General features: G+C 41.7%; 8 protein-coding genes and 1 non-coding gene across 9 annotated transcripts; 2 read left to right on the forward strand and 7 right to left on the reverse strand.

Moving 5' to 3' along the window:
- Positions 1-697: 697 nt before the first annotated feature.
- On the reverse strand, positions 698-1,783 carry PEX28 (Pex28p; the record flags this gene model as incomplete). The annotated part of the gene is made up of 1 exon (XM_018880290.1): positions 698-1,783. One exon carries the CDS (start codon positions 1,781-1,783, stop codon positions 698-700), a length of 1,086 nt encoding a protein of 361 aa, XP_018738123.1.
- A 1,883-nt stretch (positions 1,784-3,666) lies between these two features.
- ERV41 (Erv41p) lies at positions 3,667-4,473 on the forward strand (the record flags this gene model as incomplete). The annotated part of the gene is made up of 1 exon (XM_018880291.1): positions 3,667-4,473. One exon carries the CDS (start codon positions 3,667-3,669, stop codon positions 4,471-4,473), a length of 807 nt encoding a protein of 268 aa, XP_018738124.1.
- Positions 4,474-4,661: 188 nt separating this feature from the next.
- Positions 4,662-6,590, reverse strand: AWJ20_3285 (uncharacterized protein; the record flags this gene model as incomplete). Its single annotated transcript, XM_018880292.1, has 1 exon — positions 4,662-6,590. One exon carries the CDS (start codon positions 6,588-6,590, stop codon positions 4,662-4,664), a length of 1,929 nt encoding a protein of 642 aa, XP_018738125.1.
- A 1,048-nt stretch (positions 6,591-7,638) lies between these two features.
- Positions 7,639-8,058, forward strand: PTH1 (Pth1p; the record flags this gene model as incomplete). The annotated part of the gene is made up of 1 exon (XM_018880293.1): positions 7,639-8,058. One exon carries the CDS (start codon positions 7,639-7,641, stop codon positions 8,056-8,058), a length of 420 nt encoding a protein of 139 aa, XP_018738126.1.
- Positions 8,059-9,225: 1,167 nt separating this feature from the next.
- Positions 9,226-9,633, reverse strand: AWJ20_3287 (uncharacterized protein; the record flags this gene model as incomplete). Its single annotated transcript, XM_018880294.1, has 1 exon — positions 9,226-9,633. One exon carries the CDS (start codon positions 9,631-9,633, stop codon positions 9,226-9,228), a length of 408 nt encoding a protein of 135 aa, XP_018738127.1.
- Positions 9,634-13,275: 3,642 nt separating this feature from the next.
- On the reverse strand, positions 13,276-13,752 carry AWJ20_3288 (uncharacterized protein; the record flags this gene model as incomplete). The annotated part of the gene is made up of 1 exon (XM_018880295.1): positions 13,276-13,752. One exon carries the CDS (start codon positions 13,750-13,752, stop codon positions 13,276-13,278), a length of 477 nt encoding a protein of 158 aa, XP_018738128.1.
- A 1,011-nt stretch (positions 13,753-14,763) lies between these two features.
- AWJ20_3289 lies at positions 14,764-14,849 on the reverse strand (the record flags this gene model as incomplete). Its single annotated transcript has 1 exon — positions 14,764-14,849. It is a non-coding gene; the product is annotated as a tRNA-Thr (tRNA).
- A 373-nt stretch (positions 14,850-15,222) lies between these two features.
- Positions 15,223-17,343, reverse strand: ERG7 (lanosterol synthase ERG7; the record flags this gene model as incomplete). The annotated part of the gene is made up of 1 exon (XM_018880297.1): positions 15,223-17,343. The coding sequence occupies one exon, from the start codon at positions 17,341-17,343 to the stop codon at positions 15,223-15,225; it is 2,121 nt and encodes a 706-aa protein (XP_018738129.1).
- A 164-nt stretch (positions 17,344-17,507) lies between these two features.
- Positions 17,508-18,872, reverse strand: AWJ20_3291 (uncharacterized protein; the record flags this gene model as incomplete). The annotated part of the gene is made up of 1 exon (XM_018880298.1): positions 17,508-18,872. One exon carries the CDS (start codon positions 18,870-18,872, stop codon positions 17,508-17,510), a length of 1,365 nt encoding a protein of 454 aa, XP_018738130.1.
- Between the last annotated feature and the right edge of the window lie 791 nt (positions 18,873-19,663).

Here is a 19,663-nt window from a genome sequence, read left to right on the forward strand (position 1 = left end):
ATGAAATTTCAAGGCTTATGTGAGCAATGGTTGGCTCTCGGGAAATACTAGTTTAGTCGGTACCACACAGGAGGGATCAATATGACAGTACGAATTCAACATGTCGTACCCTGGAAATTTAATGCTATGCGAACTGCATATTTTGTTGTAAAACTTATTGGAAATGAATGCAGCTCAATTGTCACTACATCGAAACCAACCCCAATTAGGTGGCAGCGCTATCAAGGAGACCAAGTATAATTAATGGATATCCCGTTCTAAACAATCCTGGTCGCCTACATCTAATTAGTTCTGGTTACTATCTTGAAGTTATGTCATTAAGAACATAGCGATTCCTTTTCAGGAAGTTAGAGCATCCCTCATCTTCTGTCAGCAATATTTGAAAACGCTTCTTTCGATTCGTCCAATTATCTACAGAGATATATGAGCACCTTGCTCCTTCTACAATTCACATGTTCGCGCATTACAGAGACACGACAGGCACTACTGGGGCACTGATATTGGATAGAATAGTGCCAGGAGAATCCAGTATTTCTTAAGAAAAAAATTAAATAAAAATTTTAAAAAAAGTAAATGATGCCTATCGTGAGCTAAAATTGTTCAGTATGATGCATGTCAACCAAGCTGCACACTTTATGGTATCGTTTACCTTCTACATTTCTTTTTCCAATATACAGATATCCGTTCGAACGGTCATTTACCTCTTTCTTGGTGGCATTGGACCCCTGAAACAAGTCCTCGTCCATCTTCTCCTTCTCCATTCGCCACGTTGGCCCCCTCTATAATCATAAGCCCAATGCTCGTCCAGATCGATCTCAACATTCAATACAGATCTATCAAGCACCCACGCCTTTGTCATTTCGTCGAGAATCCAGGGATGCTGGTCGTCAAAATACCATCCCGGAGGAGGTAGAACTGACTCAATGAAGGCACATCCAGGAGGCCTCTCCTCTGATATTCGATAAATAGACTTCTCACTATAGATCAGAGGAGTAAACACCCAAGCATCCCATAGACGTGGGGTTAGCCCTTGACGCTGTAGTTCAAAAATTTCAACTTCACGAGTATCTTCGGGGCCATGATTCTCAATGATGATCTCTTTAGCTTCGAAGTCTCTAAATAAATCCCCAAGTATGAGCTCCTCCACATCTAGGTATTCAACTTTGATGCGTTTCACTTCCTTACCTACCACTGGATGCAATAGACCAACAGCAGCCCATCCCATAACTGCCACAGAAAAATTCACAGGTATTAAAGAGGCCCCCACAGGCAGAATAAATATACCAATCAACAGCAGTAAATATACAGCAGTCGATGTTCTCTCATCCCCTGCAAAACTACCAATTCCATAAAAAAGCTCTTCTATCACATCCAGAAGATTGGCGATATCATTTAGCAGAGCCTGAAGCTGGCGAACTGATTTGAGCATATCTTTCGCCTCCTGTTCCTCAGCATCGTTGTCATCCTTTTCTAAGGGTTTCGATTGAGCCAACTCATTTGTTATGCCATTCAAGGAAGTGTTCTCAGCATTTGGGAGGCCACTACGACCTAGATCACTGGAACGTGTGGTGTCAGCTTTCGTTGCAAGGCTACGTGCCGTTTCTATGCTTGAGCCCGACCTTTTATGTTTTGCTTTTGTTTTTGCCAGCGCTGTATGTTGCTCACGTCTCATTGCCAGAATATCCTCAGGGGAATCTACAACATTAAACTCTGACACCCTTGGGGAGATTTGAGGTAACAAGTAATCAGGAAATGGGTGTCTATGATCGAATCCTGGAACCATGACACCAACAAGAATTGCAAGCAGTGGTAAAGATACTATCAAGTAGGGCCTGAAACATAGTACCGTATAAATGCATAGAATAGATATAGTGAAGGCCGGGCGTTCCCACGATAAGAATTCAACAACGTATGGTTGGACATGTGTAAGTAGCCTTGTGCTATTCATGTTAGAGATCATATTTTTCTTAAAAAAAGTTTGCTAACGTGGAACTTACCTTTTATTGATTCGCAACAAGCTCGATGCAAATACAGTCAGTGATATAGTGCGTAATTCATTTTTGGCTGTTGACAATGTTTTATTCTTAGGCTGGCTAGTGCTACTTAATTTCTTCGTAACCGCACTCATTAGATAATCCACTAAATGGTCCCTTGTAGAGCTTGTGAGCCTACTTGCTCTCCCAGGATCGGGCGAAATGGCCATTTTCGCTGTTCTGTCGGTGTCAAGCTCCGACATAGTTACTGATATGGCAATGTTTAACTTCAAGATTCAAAGATAGTCGATTCACCAAATTTTTGATAATGCTCAGCGCACCTGTCTTGATAATCCAGTTAATAACCTCAGTATCAAAGCGTCGTATTATCGGTATCGGCGGGGCAATTCTCTTATCTTGCCTGACTTGACATCTGAAAATATTCCAATGCTGGGATCAAGAGATGGATATAATTACACAATTCGCTACGAAAAAGTAAAACGTATGATAAGCGGAAATACCAGTCGTTATAATATTAATTTAGTCTGATAAGTAACGAGCGAAGCAAATGCCCTAAATCTAGATTTATATCCAAATTCAACCCTAACCTGAAGAGGGGGCATTTACCGAGGCAACACAACCTGGGGAAGCGGTCAAGTGAATGTGGCGTCGGATTCTGTAGACCCTCAAAACGAGAAAATAGAAATTTTTGGAGTGAATCTCAGCAGCTTTAGTAATGAAATTAAGATCTCTTCCCCGTTGCAACATAACGTACATTTAATATATGTGCGGTTGCAGATGAAGGGACTGTTAGACTAAGGCTTTTAGATCAGTGATACGACCGATTACTATGTTCATATTCCGTCTTAGACAGATAAGCCGCATATAATTTGAGGCCAACTGAGATATGACCAGCGTAATCTTTTCTTTCACCCAAAATAAACTGCTGGGGATGTAGGGTGCTTTATGATCATGAGAGCATGTGAAATTTTCTATCTGACTTACAAGTTTAGACTTTCAATTTTCCAAAGTCCAGTGTATATTAACTGCCACGGGCATAACAAGTCAACCGCTGTACCAGTATATGCCTATACATGTGAGACCCGCACGGAGGCTTGATTTAGCCCAAAATAACAGAATGTAAGTTGGCAGGGAGTGAAACTGAAATCCGTTGTCGCGGAGTGTTGCAGCCTCCAAAAACCAGCCTAGCCATACTGTGGGGAAGCCTGCATACGCTATCGGTCTCAACATGCATGAAATTTTATCGCCGTTCTTGTCTTTATCTTTATCTTTAAGGTAGGGGTTTTGTGTTACTAGTTGTGTCACGTAGCAGAGCTGTGCGCTTTTGGCATTTAAACGGCGAAAAATCATAGTCCCGTGCAAAGGCAATTTTTGCCTGGAAATAAACGATGGATGAGGTTGTTCCTAAAACTCTTAGGACATTCGATGCGTTCCGTAAGTTATAACGATATTCTTTAGATTAAGTCTGCGCCATCGAAATGAAATATTAACGTCCATAGCTAAGGTGTCGTCTACTTATTCAGTCAAATCCTCCAGGGGAGGGCTAGTGACAATAACACTTGGCATTGTGTGTCTCTTTTTTATCTGGATTCAATTAGCAGAATATGTCGGAGGCTTTGAAGAACAGCAATTCTCAGTCGACAATGAGGTTGCTAAAAGTATGCAAATAAATATGGATATAACTGTGAATATTCCGTGTGATATAGTCTCCGTCACCGCATACGATTTTTCTGACGATAAGCTGTTAGTTAATGAGTTACTACAATTCCAGAGTGTTGATTTGGACCTCAGCAGTGGACATCTAATAAGCGAGAAACAAAAGGAAGATACATTTCATGAAGTGTTTAAGAGGGCAAAAAAATCAAAATATGCCAAGAAGAAGACAGCTAAAGATGCTAAGCATTCAGCTTGCCGTGTATATGGCTCTTTTCCTGTAAACAAAGTGCGGGGAGATCTTCAGATAACAACTAAATTTTCAAGGTATGGTTTGAATGTTCTCGAGCTAGAAAAACTATTAAACTTCACGCATATTATCGATGAATTTTCTTTTGGTGAATTTTATCCAAAGCTGGTCAATCCTTTGGACGGCGTGGTTGCGGTTGCAGAAAATTCCATGCAAGTATATCAGTATTTTTTGTGCGTTGTTCCAACTACCTACAAGTCTTATTCGACCGGAAGTTCCATTCAAACCAACCAGTATGCGGTAACTGAGAGGGCCGGCGTCTCAAATTATCACCAGGGATTGCCACCAGGGATTATTTTTAAATACGATATTGAACCTATTGCTCTGACTGTATTTGACCGCCGATTACCGTTTTCACAATTTTTAGTTCGTTTAGTCAATGTGTTGGGCGGGATTGTGGTTTCTACTAGCTGGCTATATACAGTGGCTGACAAATTTCTTTACAAACGCTCTGATGGGTCCGATCGTGGAGTTCTAGACTCACCTGTCGATGATATTCTCAATGAAAAATCATGAAGTTTTAAATTTACAGGACAACAGGGTTCAAGTGGAAAAATCCTAACATTAATGCGCGTGTAGCTGGCAATTATATGATGCTTGATTTCTCTCCGCAGCACCTTGGAGGCTTTGTTAGCAAATGGACTTTAATCATGAATCAATGTACGTAAAATGCATCTATGTAATAAAAGTTATTTCATTCACAGTCATAGGGAATGGATCTTATTGAGGCGAACTTGGGTAAAAGCAGCCAAAAACTTCCAAATTTCTGTATCAGCAAGGTTCCACGCTTCAATCCCCATGCGATCTTTGTTTGCTTTATCTAGAGCACGTTTTTGTGAAGCATCTAGGATTGCCCTCAATGCTTTGGCTTCCTCGCTATTGTCTGTTAACGAGTTGGTAGACAGGTCATCAACCAAGTCCATCTCAAAACCAACCTCCCAACTCAAATTTTGAAGAAATTCATGTGTCTCCTCTACAGTGCTGCGATGAGCATCTTCCCAGTTAAACCAGATACAATTGGATAAAGCTGGAGCCTGGTAGATTGCATCCTTCAGAAGAAGGAGTCTGTGATTCATTCCCACAGTATTTCCTGGAATATATTGTGACGTCAACTGACGGACTAACGTGTTTCTCTGAATTCTGGACCGCGAATCATGAACAGACACTGATGCATTTCTCTCCAAAACAGACAAAACACTCAACGGATGAGGATATCCCATAATAGCAAAATGATTGCTGTCAAGTTCTGGAAGGTATTCTATATTAGTTACTGGGATGATTGTCGATGAAGAATCGTCATTCCAGCAGGGGTTGTTGCAAAGCCCTTTTGAGTTTTCTAAAAACGGTACCTTTTTGGCTGTGAACAACTCAGCTTCAGTCACTAATCGAATAATTGGCGGACATACATTATAAAATTCATCGTTGGCTGGGCATTTAGCCAATTGAGTTGCTATGAATTCGCCTGGCACCGTCAGTGCGTGGGCTCCTGCTTGAAGAGGATCTATTACTACCACTCCTTGGGTTTGAAACTGCTTCAAAAATGCATGATGTAAATGAGTATTCATTAGCTTAGCAATCTCTAGCGAAGATAATTCACGACCATTAGACATTGTCTTGACATTTTCTGCTGAATAGTATGCGAAAGTATCACGTTCGTCCTCGTCATCATATTTATCAAACAGATCAACAATATTATTATCGTTTTCAAAATCTAATACAGCACGGACAATTCTTTCACTAGATGATCCCCCAGTCACTAGAAGCAATTTCATCGGCTCGTAGCGTTTCAAAAACCCGTCAGAATAAAACTTTATACGCTCTAATAACCCTACTTGGGAAGTAAGAGAGCCTCGGGAAACAGGAATGACTCGGTAATCCATCAAAATCCCCCCTCCTTTCGCGGCCCAGGCAAACCACTTCATGTTCTTCTTGAAATAATCTATGTTCTTCGCGGATGCCTCTTCAAACATCTTGAACTTGTCATGCTTCTTACAATCATCAATGTTAAGTACTACAGGTTCGAAACCAGCAGCCCACATGGCCCTTTTCCATACTTCTACAATGGGACTATCGCTATCTCCCGGCGACGGATTATAAAATGTGTAAACTTTCACCCGTGAGTTGATGGTTGGGGTCCCTGAAATCAACTCTGGAGACTCTCCGAATAATGACGTTGGTAACGATGAGCCTAATGATGCCAACATGGAAAGCCACGAATTAGACTTGGATGAAACAGCTGTCTTCGCCGTGTTTGTTAGGTTTGAGTTTTTTGATCTGACTTCAGGTGCCATATCTACCAGAGCGTATGGTCTGCGCCAAGGTTCACTCGCACTAACATTATAGATAGCTCCCTGAGTCACATTATCTAGCCTATTGAGGTCCAGATGAAGTCCATTTATAAGAGATTGTTTGCTGGTTATTGTAGTGAGCCATGGTGGTCTCTCACTAATAGAATCGAGATCGTCGTCATTTGTATTGAATATTTCCTCAGAGGTACTTTTCTGTTCATGTCCCTTAAATGAGTAATATATGATTGATATTAAAAGGGCGAAAAAAATCAAAGCTCTAAGAACTCTCGTTTTGACATATAGTGTCCCGACCTTTATATATGGAGAATTTGAAGCCACTGACATGGCGTATCCAAAACTTGGAGCTATGAACTTCCAGTCTATGCAAATTTCTTTGGCAACTACAAGTTGGATGTTAATACTTTTGAAATAGTTGGGCCAAAATCTAAAACGCGTCCAGATAACCCCTTATGAAGAAAAATGAATGTATCGAGGATGCCTCAGCTATTCCTGACATAGACAGCTCACTGGTTTTTTTGGATTTTGCCCAAACAGGAGTATTGAAGTTGTTCTACCACTGCCCCGAACAGACTTCCCAAATATGATAAACTCAGGGGTTCAGGATCACAATCCGACGAGAAGCAATATATTTTTCCACAGGCTTATGTGCAGATTGCGCGTATCTATGCGTAACGGCCGGTACGGCACTACTAGTCCTGATTTACTGCAAACGGCGTGTATTCAGAGCAGGCATTAGAGTAGGGGCTGCTAGTTCCAGATATAACATGAGATTAAATCGCTAGAACAGGTTAGAGTTTTGACAATCAACCGTCAATGTGTTACTGGCGCAACAGGTATTTAAATTTCGAATTGATCGATTCCTTGCAGAAACAGCTTAATAATTCATAGACTGTGCCATGCTCCAGTTGGTGATAGTTTGCTGATACGGTTAGGTCGTCCAGTATGCCACTGTCGATCTCATGCACTGCTAATTTTCAATCCCACAGGCAGTTGGTTAAACTGACAGCCGACCACGATAGTTGGAACTAAATGTCACACCCAGCCAAACAAATACAGTCGCAGATTCGGCAAGTAGTTCAACAGTTGTATGTACCAAAGGGCAGTTCTTGTTGTTTGTTCGTAAGTTAGCAAGCACTTTGCGCTCTCTATCCTAGGTAACTGATCTAACACCCACAAGCTGACATCCATTGGTAATCCTGAGCCAAGGTTTTCGGGAACAAGACATAATGCTGGGCACATTATGTTAGAGGCTATTAAGTCTAGTCTTAGAAGGTTAGGACGAGCTCATAGCAAAGAATTGGAAGGAGGTGCTGGTACATTAACATTATATAATCAACACCCAGGGGTTGTGTTATTGCATTCCAACACATACATGAATACTTCGGGTAGGGCAGTAAAAGCGGCAACTAGATGGTTTCACAATGAACATAAGATCTATCAAGGAAGTGACTCATCTTTGATACCAAAGTTTCTTATTTTTCATGATGACCTAGATATCGGTCTCGGTGAGGTGAAATTGAAGCAGCCATCTAGAGCCAGTCGGGGTCATAACGGTCTCAAGAGTATTTCTGAAGTCCTGCAAGAAGATTACCCTCGATTGAGAGTAGGAATTGGGCGCCCTGGTAAAAGTAAGGATACGAAAGTGATTTCTGACTACGTTCTAGGAAGATTCAAACCAAGTGAAGAGGATGTACTTGCCAATCAGTCTGTGCCACAGACTTTAGAGTTAATAGACGCGATTCTCAGTAGTGGGGTTATCTACCAAGAAAATGATAGAAGTAACGAATTATGAGTTAAGCTAAGTGGTCAATTTATTTAAAACATGTACACAGTATATTTCATGCCAATAAATGTCCATTGAAGTGGTCAATTCCTTTACTTCTGGTTATAATAGCTATCAAAAACACCAGGATTAACTTAGCTTTAGATTCATCTGAGGACACCCCTTTCCAATACCCTAATACATGGCCATTTATCCGCCACCTGCGTGAAGTGACGATCACATAGCGCAAATTGTGGAGAAATGACAGACTGGAGATAACGACATAAGGTGAAAAACAGGAGTATGGAAGTAAAATACGAGATTAAAACTGATAAGACGCTGGTCAAGGATGTGGTTAAAGGTGAGTCTAACATTCTTTTCGCTTCATTAGTACGTGAAGCAAGGTTGTTAAAGGCCATTGCCGGCGTACTGTATACTTACTCTGCTAGTGGTTATTTCCACAATCTTATTCCAGAGGTTACTAGGCCCTGTGACGCCACAACTCCGAGAGTCGTTTGGAATGACATATGTAAGTATTGTATTTGAGTAAAGGCGTTGACTCTTTTTGAGATCTATGAGTAACCTATTGATGGTTGCTTTTAATTTTGGCCAGAAGGTTAGACCACTCTAGCTGGTAATGATAATGATAGGTTGATGATCTTATTAACACCCTCAGCCGTCAGTAGTAAGCCCAAGCATTGACACCCAACTTGAGGAAAAGGCATCTGCATTATCAAGAATGATGGATGAGTCTCCTGGTTCTGGGGAAATTGGCATTCAATTCTTCCAAAGGAAAAGCCGTAAGCCTACGTGGTTTGGAAAAACCCACGAAGATATATGCTGGGAACAATGGGTGCTCTCAGTCACGACGGTGGCCTCGCCTAACGAGGCAGAGCGAGAAACACTGCGCAAGAAGACAACAATCCGAATAAAGGAGATCATGGAGAATATTATTACCACCGTAAATTCCAAAAAAAGTCACATTCCACCAATAACTACAACTGACCAGGTCCCATTTCCCTATGAGATTATTGTCATGTCAGGTACTGTTGGTAATGAAAGCTGGGGCTCTGTATTGAAGAAGATGCTTGTAGATCAGTGATCGTGATCAAACCGATGATGCGACTTATTACTTATTATTTATTATATATTTATCATACAAGACCTTATTACTATAATTTCATTATCAAGGCGAATTCAAAGTTTGCTCAAGTATTTGTCACCATTTACTAGTATGCAATCTTGGATTACAATAGGGACCACTTTCTTAGCCTGTTCAATAACCTCGTTGTCATAAGTGCCTGGCTGGAACCAGATTGCTTTGACAGCCCCATTGAGCTTGGAGACTTCATCAAGAAGTGCTTTGGAAACAGCAGGAGGCGTAACAACGCTTAAACCTACCCCTTCACTACCAGAAGGAATTTGTAACTGGCTGATATTTTCAATACTAGCAACATCCAAGATCACTTCTTTACGGAAATTGATTGGAGTAACAGGGAGTTTGCGGTCCACATACCAAGAAAAAACTTTATATCCAAATTTCGCAGTATTTGTAGAAGCGCCGGCAACGGCATAGATTCTCTGAGGTTGGAAAAATTTATCCATTTCTGTAAAAATAGTCTGTGCGTAACAATCAACTTAAGTAAGCGGATGGCGTTCTCCTTAATACTACCGAACGGCTACAGATGCTTTCCAAGGTATAGGCTTTAGTATAGAAAAGAAGTATAATTGAGAGCGAGCCTTAAATGACAGGACTATCCTGAAACTTAGCTGCCAATTTCGCGGTGAGGAGATGCTTCTGGATAAATATAACAGCCCTCTAGACGTACCGGCCTTACCAGGTATGTCATACAGTTCCTGTATGAGGAACCAATGAGGTAATACAGTAGCGCTACCCCACAACGATTCAAAAATTAGTAGCAGCAGCAGAGGCCCATTTTTTCAAGACTGGGCTCTGTCAACCCCACTGTTCCGTATCGTTTTCCTAGGTATGTTTTCTAAATTTTTTTTTGTTTTTTATATTTATTTTTTATTTACAACCACTTAATTTGCATAAATGATCGCTTTAAGCAATTAGTCAAAATCACAATAATACAAGATCTTTCACGTTGTAATGATTCCATGAAGGGAAACTTCAATTGAGAACCAACGATGCTCTCTTCATAATTTCTTTATTCCAATCCAGGTCATGATTTATATTGTTGGACTTTGATAAGAACTAGCAAGCCTAATTGCTTATTTGCTAGAAAGTTAGAAAATTGATCCTACCATAACCTCATATTTTAATTGTTCAACTTACCTTCTAGCTCTGACCTTCCGGCGCTTTCTCTTAAGTCTTCTAACTCTCTTCTTTCTCCACTTAGCTCTCATTTTGAGTTGGATACTGGAAAAAAAGAGAGAAGGGAAAGATAGAAGTACATTGAATTCTTTTTGTACTAGTAGCCCCAGGCGGGGTAGGGAACCACGCGATCAATGAACGCTTGCTGAGTCGGTCTGCGGTCAAAAACTTATTCCACATTAGGAAAATGTGACTGTATGGAATGCGGCTACGTACTATTCTCTAGACCAGCTCTCTCATCGCGTCGATCTCGAAGATCTGTACTCATGTACCCTAAAGAAGAAGTTTTGTTGCTGATTAAATGGAACTGAACATCCCAAATTAAAACTGGGATACCTGGGCAGAACAGGTGAATGGAGCAGCGAATTGGGAATGTAAATATATTAGCTAGTTTTACAACGTAGGTAGTTTTGGGTATGGAAGAATGGCATCGTCTATGGACTATCTACGACTCCAGTTAAAATATGATAAATAATCGCAATGGCAAGTAACATTCCACGGTATGCAGTGATTTAGATTCTAAACCCTATATCAATGGGAGAAAGAACGAATTTTATTCCTGCTTTCAGAGAAAAGAGATGATGCTCATTTGTATCTGGTCTATTTCGTGAGCCTTGCTTGTTACCATTTTTTGGGCCTGAAGCTGTTGAACCCAGAGCTGTTGTTGCCCGTAGCAACCCGTGTTCTTCATTTCTGACTTGCATAGTAGTGCCCTTGATTACGTTGTGGGTCTGGGCGGCCGAGTTCTTGGTTCCTCTACCAACATAAGAAATTGGCCTGCTTATACCTGTATAGTCTAATTTGCTCTGTGTTATTGGTACTGTATCTGAATCATCATGTTGTAGAATAGTCTCCTCCTGGACTGTCTCCAAGGAAGGGGATGCCTTGGATGGTGTTGATGAGATTTTGGCTGTGGAGAGCTGGTAAGCATAGCACGCGTTCGGGGAAGTTGGTGCTGCGCTAAATTATCATTTTCATCGGCCAAATTGACATATAATTGAGATAGTCTGCTTTGGATATCCATTGTAAGAGAGCAAACGAACTTCGGAGCTCGTATCTCATCATTAATTCCTTAGCTGCCAATTTGGAGTCCAGCTGTGCGTGCTGTGTTTGAATATTGACTACTTCTTGTTCAAGTAATATTATAGCATCTGTTTCTTGGTTAATGCTTTCCTTCGTCAGTTGCTGCTGCATGTTATGCACTTGTTGTTATATCTCTAGTAGCCCAGAAAGCCGCTGAGGGAGTGGTATATGATTTAAGACCTATTCCATGCTGCTGTTGTTTTATAAAAACCGGTTTTTGCTTTTTGGGATAAGCTAGCCTATTCGTTGTTCTTACAGTCTCCACCACTACAGATACAAAATATTGTGTGATTTGAAAGTGGAGAGCTAGTATCGTGCCAACTGCACTATTATTAGAGCACCGACTTTTTGTGTTGATAGATATATAATAAAAGCGATGGTAACCTTCGATGGGAATACCTACTCATAATAGTGGCTTGGTGTTTCCCTAGTAGTCTAGTCATTTTATCCGAGGCAATTGATGTCCTAATCTGATTTGATAGATTTTGCTGCTCAGTAATGGTTGATTCTGTTTGACGAGATTGGAGCTCACTTAACTGCTCTATAATTACTCTGTCGAATAGTGCGTTGATATCTGATACTTCAAGACTCGACTTGTTCAATGCCCTATGTTCCTTCTGAAAGTGTCCATAGTACCCATGCAACAACACATAATAAAACAATATCTGTGGCCAAGCTACCCAGTGCTTCACCTCCAATGGCAACAAGGAATGCCGATAATAATGATAATGCTAGCGGGAGAAATGCTATCATTCTACTCATCTCAATCATTTTCGATTCAGAATGTTGACAGGTCTGTTCCCATTTTTTCTGACTCCGCACCTGTGGGCCCTACACAGTAGACGTGATTCTCTAGGGCGTCCTACTCGCAGTATGATGAGTCTCGATGATATTTCGTCTCAATGTCAAAATTTATCTTGCATTTTTCTCTCTGTTGATGGGGGTCGGTATTCAACGGCTTGTGTTCACTTTTGACAGTGTTTCTGGACATTCTTCTGTTTCATTGGCTAACCCCATTGCACAAATTCTTCACCACGGTCGGACTCCCTCGCCATATATTTCGCACTCTGTAGACTGCCCAATCTCTCTCCTGTGAGCAGGCGTTGTTCGATTGATAGTGAGAAGGTGTCAGTCTTTTTGTTCCAATGACAAGATATCATTTTCTGGTTCGACCCCCTGATAAACAACCGGGCCCCGCATGCATGCATTTTCGGCATGTTCAGGGGTAACCTGTCGCTTCACAGGAATTTAACGTGACTCGAAAAACCACTACCCTGACGTGATGGTTTGGACTGTTTAATATTGTCCCATTATGGGTCTTTCATACCTTCTCGAGGGACCTATCGCGAAAGTACAAAGCGATGTTTTGGTATCTTCTGATTAGCTCTGGTCATCTGCAAACCATCTCTAGTCTTCTGCAAACCCATCTCTGGTCATCTGCAAACCTCTGGTCATCTGCAAACCCATCTCTGTTCATCTGCAAACCATCTCTGTCCATCTGCAAACCATCCCCCGTCACCTGCAAACCCATCTCTGGTCATCTGCAAACCATCCCCCGTCACCTGCAAACCCATCTCTGGTCATCTGCATACCGAGCTTATCGTTTTGCATAGAAGTGCATGAAGCATGGAACATCCAGCTCTACGGATGAAATCGTTAAAGAATATAATTACTCGATACACGGGAATACATAGAACCTATGAAGACATGGTTCGGGTTTGTGCGGTGACGATACGTGTTTGGGTTTGATCTAGATAATGCCTTGTAGCGACATAGGACGGTGTTAATGCGTCCTCCTGCTAAGAAGACTTGAAGGAAACATTCAGCTAATCGCGTTTCCATCTCACGGTTGATGGCTGGTAACGGTAATATATACCCCCAACTCCGATCATCGTATTCCATTGATCAATGTAGCTTATCATGGCCGTCATTATGGCTAGCTCTCTTGGTACTTTGCATTCGTCTATGCGAATGGTGAACCCTTTGTTGCCATTGATGGCAACAGCTGCGACTCTTTCCCTTACTTCGCTCTCTTTTTCGCCGATATTGAACACTCTTTCGAGGAATTTTCCTTTCGTACTCCATTGGTACATGGCCCCATTGGCTAGCTGAAACAACCGATAACCGTCTAATGCATCTACTCTATGGTTCACAACATGCCATCCCAATTCAAAATGATCACCAGTATCCGACTTTATCAGCAGTACATTACTTCTAAGCCCAGCACGAAGTGCTGCAGTGGGCTTCTCCTCGCGCTCATTATACATTTTGTATGCCCCTTTGACTGCTCTGGAGCGGACCATGTGATATATTCTCTGATCATATGTAGTGTTCGGATTGGAATCATCGAACACGCTGTATTGCTTGCCACCGTTTCCGAATTCCCGGCGTATGGTATAAGAGGAAGTCTCTTGCTCCCGTAATGGGATGATGTTTGGGACATAGTGACTGGCGGGTCGGTGAGGGTGAAATAGAACTGCTTTGGCGATGACGAGAGGACGGAATACGGGCGAAAGAAATAACTCGATAGGCATTGTAATTGGTGCTTTTGTGTGGTACCTGTGATGTTACCGCTACTGTTGCTCTGTTTAAAGATCCAAGGCTTATGGACCTGTGTACTCTTCGGCTCAGTTGAGCAAACTCCAGATGTGACTCGTTTGAGCGGAATAGACTGCTTGAATGATTTCCGACTGTGACAGCTGTGATTATTTTGTCTAATAGCTTAACACTAACACCGATGGACTTGCGCTTTCGCTATCTGGTGCTGCCAGAACTATAGAAATTGGACGTGAATTCACTGTCGACAATGAGGTTGGGAAACTGTAGGTTGCTGGAGGAAACGTTATTAAAGGTGATGGTACAGAGAGATGTAAACAACACTACACTAGAAACATATGTTGACCCATGGTATGCACCTTCTGCATGTAATAGTTGCATGTGCAGCTCAGAGGCATGGTGGTACGCGTTCAGTTAAGACAATCACTTGACCGACTATCTTAAAATGCTTCGTTTGTGGTTAGAGGGGAGGTGGGGGTCGTTTTTTTTGTCTTTGTTTCTCTCTTTTGTCTTTTAATTTTTTAAAAAGTAATCAAGATCACCAATTTGCTTGGCCATAATAAGCGCGCTTGGTAACTATGCACTTGTAATTTAGAGTCCAGATTCCACATCTTACCTTAGAAGTAGATCCTAGCGAACGAAAAATTATAAATACTAACAACTTCAAGTTTAAAATAGACAGGCCTAATATAGCTCATATCATACAATAAGTATCAAGAAGTAAAAGTCAACAAGTTATAAAAAAAGTAAAAATCAAATGCCTCCTAGCGGAATTGAACCGCTGACCTTTGCATCACTTATATAAATATACAAGTGCAACGCTCTACCCCTAAGCTAAAGAGGCAATTCCGATGCTAACCACAATTCAACAACTCATTAGAGGGCATAATCCATGTCACGTGGATGTCTAGAAAAACTCGGCATTCCTACTGTTCATATGTCAATAAGAGGAACATACATATGTATTAACTATGTACAAAAAAAAAAAAAGGTATGGCGAAAGGAGATGAACCAATAAAAGCAAGAGAAAGCACCAAAGTCAGAAGAAGAAAATAAATAGAAACGAAAGACTCGCTACTTTTCATATCGCTTAGCATACATCCCCAGTGCCTTCATAGGGAAATAGTATTTATAATTGGGGTACTCAATTGCGCTTGCTTGGGTTAGTAAAATTCTAGCGAAAATGATCAAGATTCAACTGTATGATCGACAAAAACTTACCATGAATGATTGAAGACGCCTTCAACATGATTCCAGCTATAGGATCCATCAGAATTCTGCTTACTGATCAAAAAGTCAATGGCCCTGCTAATAATAGATCTATCAGGGTATTCTGCAAGCAGTAACATGATCGCAGCCCATGCAGTCTGAACAACTTGACTCTCGGTATCTCGAACGTAGGTGTGTAACTCACACGAACGAAAGCTCTCAGCCCAACCCCCGTCAAGTTCCTGATGCTTAACTATAAAGTCACAAGCCCTTTTAACCACTGGGAAGTTTTCGTAATTGTACCCTTGAGTCTGCAGTGCTTCCACAGCGAACATCCCTGCATACGTATAACAAACACCCCAAGAGCCATACCAACTACCGTCAGGATTCTGATAGCTGATAATATAGTCGAGAGCTATGGCAATAGCTTCATCAATTTCATCTGCTCTATAATCAGAGTATTTACGAAAGTAGACCAGACCCAATACCGAAGAATCAGTACACTCTACGTAAGGATACTCAATCATAATATTTCCAAAAACTTCTGCAGGGTTAAGTAGTTCCAAAAACTCAGGACCCTTAATTTTTTCATAAGATGCAAATGATCCGTAATGAAAGACACCCTTGTTTTGAATTGAAATAAGCACGTCAATAGCGTCATAGAGGTTCTGGGAAAGAATTTCATCTTTTAAGAATTCAAAACCTGGCAAGTTTTGCACCATCAAAATTGCTTTAACAGCCTCAGCAGTGCAGTCACTGACGGTGAAGCCTTGGATTTTAGTTGAAAATGGGAACCCCCCCTTTCGGGTATCTCTATAACTCCCTTCTACGCAGTTCTCCGTAAACTGAGACCGCAATAAGAACCTATATCCACGAATCAACGTATCCTTGAATTCAGGATATTCAGCTAGCCCTGCAACTACGCAATATTGCAAAGCAAAGGCCACGTCCCATACCTGCACACCATTTGTTCCACACATAAACATGCCCTCCTTGCTCATATATTTGAAATCAGACCACCGAAACAAAAATCTTTGAAATAAAGGAGATTCACGACCATGTGTTATATACATCACAAGGGCATTCATAGCATTACTCACAGGAGCAATAGCCAGATGGTCGGTGTTCTCAAGGTCTTTCTCAACCAACTCTGCCACATATTTGTTACTGTACTTCAAAAGCCAATCGGGACGAATATGCTTCTCATAAAATACAAGTACACGGTTAATAACATTCAAAACCGAGGAGTGTGGATAGTAAAGATCTACACCGCAAACAGTATCTCGATGACTAGAGAAATCGATCGAATCATAGGGCCCTGTGTATATTTCCTCTCGGAGCTCCCTTAAGAGAGGATTAAGCGGAAGCTTTACCCTGTTGGAAGACAGATAGCTTAATGGTAGATAAATTGCTCGAGTGTGAACCCACCACCGACCTGGATGTATCGGCACAGCATAAGGTAGGGACCAGAGTTCTGGAGGGGCCGGATTTACACCTTCCCATCCATAAAGATTGAGAATTGCCAAATAAGCCTTCCCCCAATGTGGATTTCCGATAGCACCACCTAAAGCTCGAAGAGTTTTCCGAGCTTTGACAATAGCTGGATGATCACGAGGCATTCCTAAAATGCGCAAAATAACGTAGTTGATAGTGGTTCCAAAAGCAGTGCTTTTATCGTAACTATGAAGACCCCAGCCACCATCTACAGGATGTGCTCTGTTGACTAGATACCGGCAGATTTCAACCCTTTCTTCCTCACTAAATGGCGTATCAGTGAAATATTTCGCGACAACGTATCCTATTAACATGAACATGGGACCACCATACTGGCAGGGGAAAATTCCGCTGCTATCCTGAAGGGTAGACAGAAAGGCAAATGCATTGTAAGCGGCATCATGTGCGCTTAATTTTCTTCCATCGGCTGCAATTTTCACAGGATTAGACTTGAAACCAGGAAGTCCTAGTTGATGTTTAACGAATGAAGTTGCATCAGGTTCGTCATCTCCATCCTGCAAATACTGCCAAACCTGCCTGCCAAACTCATCAGTGGCGAGCCTCCAGCGTGTGAGATCGGTTTGAGGCAGACCATACCTCTCAGAGGGTAGCAAGAAAGATCCAGAGTCGGTCATAATACGCCATTAGCCCAAATATTGCCAATATTCCTACGCTGCACGTCATCGCGGGTAAATAATGAGGGAAGAGAGGGCGAGAGATCAGAGCCTCAGCAAAAGCGGCTCACAAATAATACCTCGGCTAACCCCTGAAAATACCGAATTCTGCAGCACACTAAAAATCATCGGGTTAACCAACTAGAATATGTTATTATATATATTATAATACTAAACTTTTTCAAAATAAAACTGCTGAAGAGCAGCAGTAGCCATTGGCAGTGGCTGACCCAATGTCGATGCCTTGGCAAGTCCAATTTCCTAGTACGTGTTAGCAGTGAATGCGGTTTCAAAGGTACAATAATACTTACAAGCTTCTCTCTAATTTCTCTGGCTTCAGGAGTCTTAGCCAATGTCCAACCCGCTTCGTAGGGTTTAACAATTTCAAAAATTGCAGAGTTCCCGGCTCCTTTAGCAATGATGTCTCGGAATTGGTATAAGTTCATACCAGCCCTTTCGGCATAGTGCACACACTCTGCAACAGCTGCGAGATTGAAACCTGTCAAGATATCGATCACAGTTTGAATGGTTATGCCTTCTTTTCCTACTTCCTTTTGACCATTGCCTCTGAGATCTCCCACGAGTCCTGGCTTGTCTGAAGGTAGGTACAATCTAACTAGACCAGAATCATCTTCCTTGGCCAACCCTTTAGATGTGCCAGTAATGTACAACTGTTCAGCAATATTTCCAAGTGGAAGTGGAATACGAGCATTCTTAGCATAGCTTGTTACGATGTCAGCGTCTTTCATAATTATGGCTAGGGCAGAGTGAACGGTTGCCCAATCGTTAGTAAGCATATGTGGAACTCTGTTACCAAACATCCAAGTAGCGCCAGTGCTCTCCATAATCTGATCATATACAACCTGACTATCCAGACCAACAACGCTGGACAGACCCATTATCTCAGATGCCATAATAATGTTGGTGACAGCTTGATGCTGATGACACATTTTGGCTACTGAGCCCATGCCAAGTCCTCCTGGAATCCGGTATAAAGGATCAGCAATTGTGTCTAAGACAATATGAGCATGATCAAGATCTTCGTCAGTGCCAGAAGAAAAAATTGACAGCGTACCATTGGCAGCCCTTATAGTTCCACCAGATACAGGACAATCAAGGAGACGAATATCTGACCTCAATCTTTCCCTTAATTTCTTGGCATAATCTGGGGGAGTAGTTGAACACAAAATCACTGTACTCTTTGCCGGTAGAATCTCGACAGCGCTGATGCCTGCATCGTTTTTGTCGTACAGAACGGAATCAGTCTGAGCAGAATTAACAACCATGATAATGAAATACTCAACGTCTATCGCAGCATCTGCTGGAGATTTCCCTGGCTTACCACCAGCTGCGACAAACTTGTCTACTGACGGTGGGTAAACGTCGTAACCAACTACATCAAATCCTTGAGATACTAAATGGCGAGCCATACCACCTCCCATGGCACCAAGTCCACAAAAACCGATTCTAGGCTTCTTGACTTCAACCATTTTCTTCGTATTCAAGTCTCTTATTCTAAAACTTTTGTTCAAGTTAACCTTCTATAGTCGCTGGGGACCATCCCGGTTAAATACATCTATGCCCCCACTAAAACCAGGGGTACATGCCCCCACGAGTGTGCAGAAGTACCCCAACTATGATGGGGTTATGGGACTTATGCACCCCATCCCCAAAAACCTCCCGGTACAGTGATTGTGAAGGAACACAACAGGCCAATAAATTACTTTTACAATATATGGGGCAAGCCCTCACAAGTTTACTATACACATCTTCCCTCTCAATACTCTTCTCGTATTTGTTCCAACCGCCCTACCCTTGACAACTAAGTCAGCTTATTCTTCTTTTCTTGGTTAACTTTCTCATTCATTTCCTTCACAATATTGGCTAGTTTTTCGTTTTCGATTTGCAAGGCTCTAAGTTCATCATCTAATTTTAAGTGCCAAGGATAGAGAACCATCACCTGGAAGGTCAGGGCTGTGGTACCAATCAGCATATTAAACGATGGTAAAAATCGTGTAAAAATCATTTCCAATTATTGCTAATGAATGAGGACTATCAAACTGCTGAGCTGGACCCTTAACGGTCCTAATATCGTCAGAGTATAAAGACTGAGCTCAAAATCGGGTGCAAAAAGAGATATTCCAGTTTCACAAAAGTCAGTCTGCGGACGGTGCCCTATATATCTGGCAAGGCTAGTGCCTTACATCCGGTTCGGACAGATCCGGCCGGTCTAAATTCTGCGAACTTTATGCAACAAGCTTTTTCCTAGCGGAAGTCGTTT

Source organism: Sugiyamaella lignohabitans, chromosome B (genome assembly GCF_001640025.1).
Source record: "Sugiyamaella lignohabitans strain CBS 10342 chromosome B, complete sequence".
NCBI lineage: Eukaryota > Fungi > Ascomycota > Dipodascomycetes > Dipodascales > Trichomonascaceae > Sugiyamaella > Sugiyamaella lignohabitans.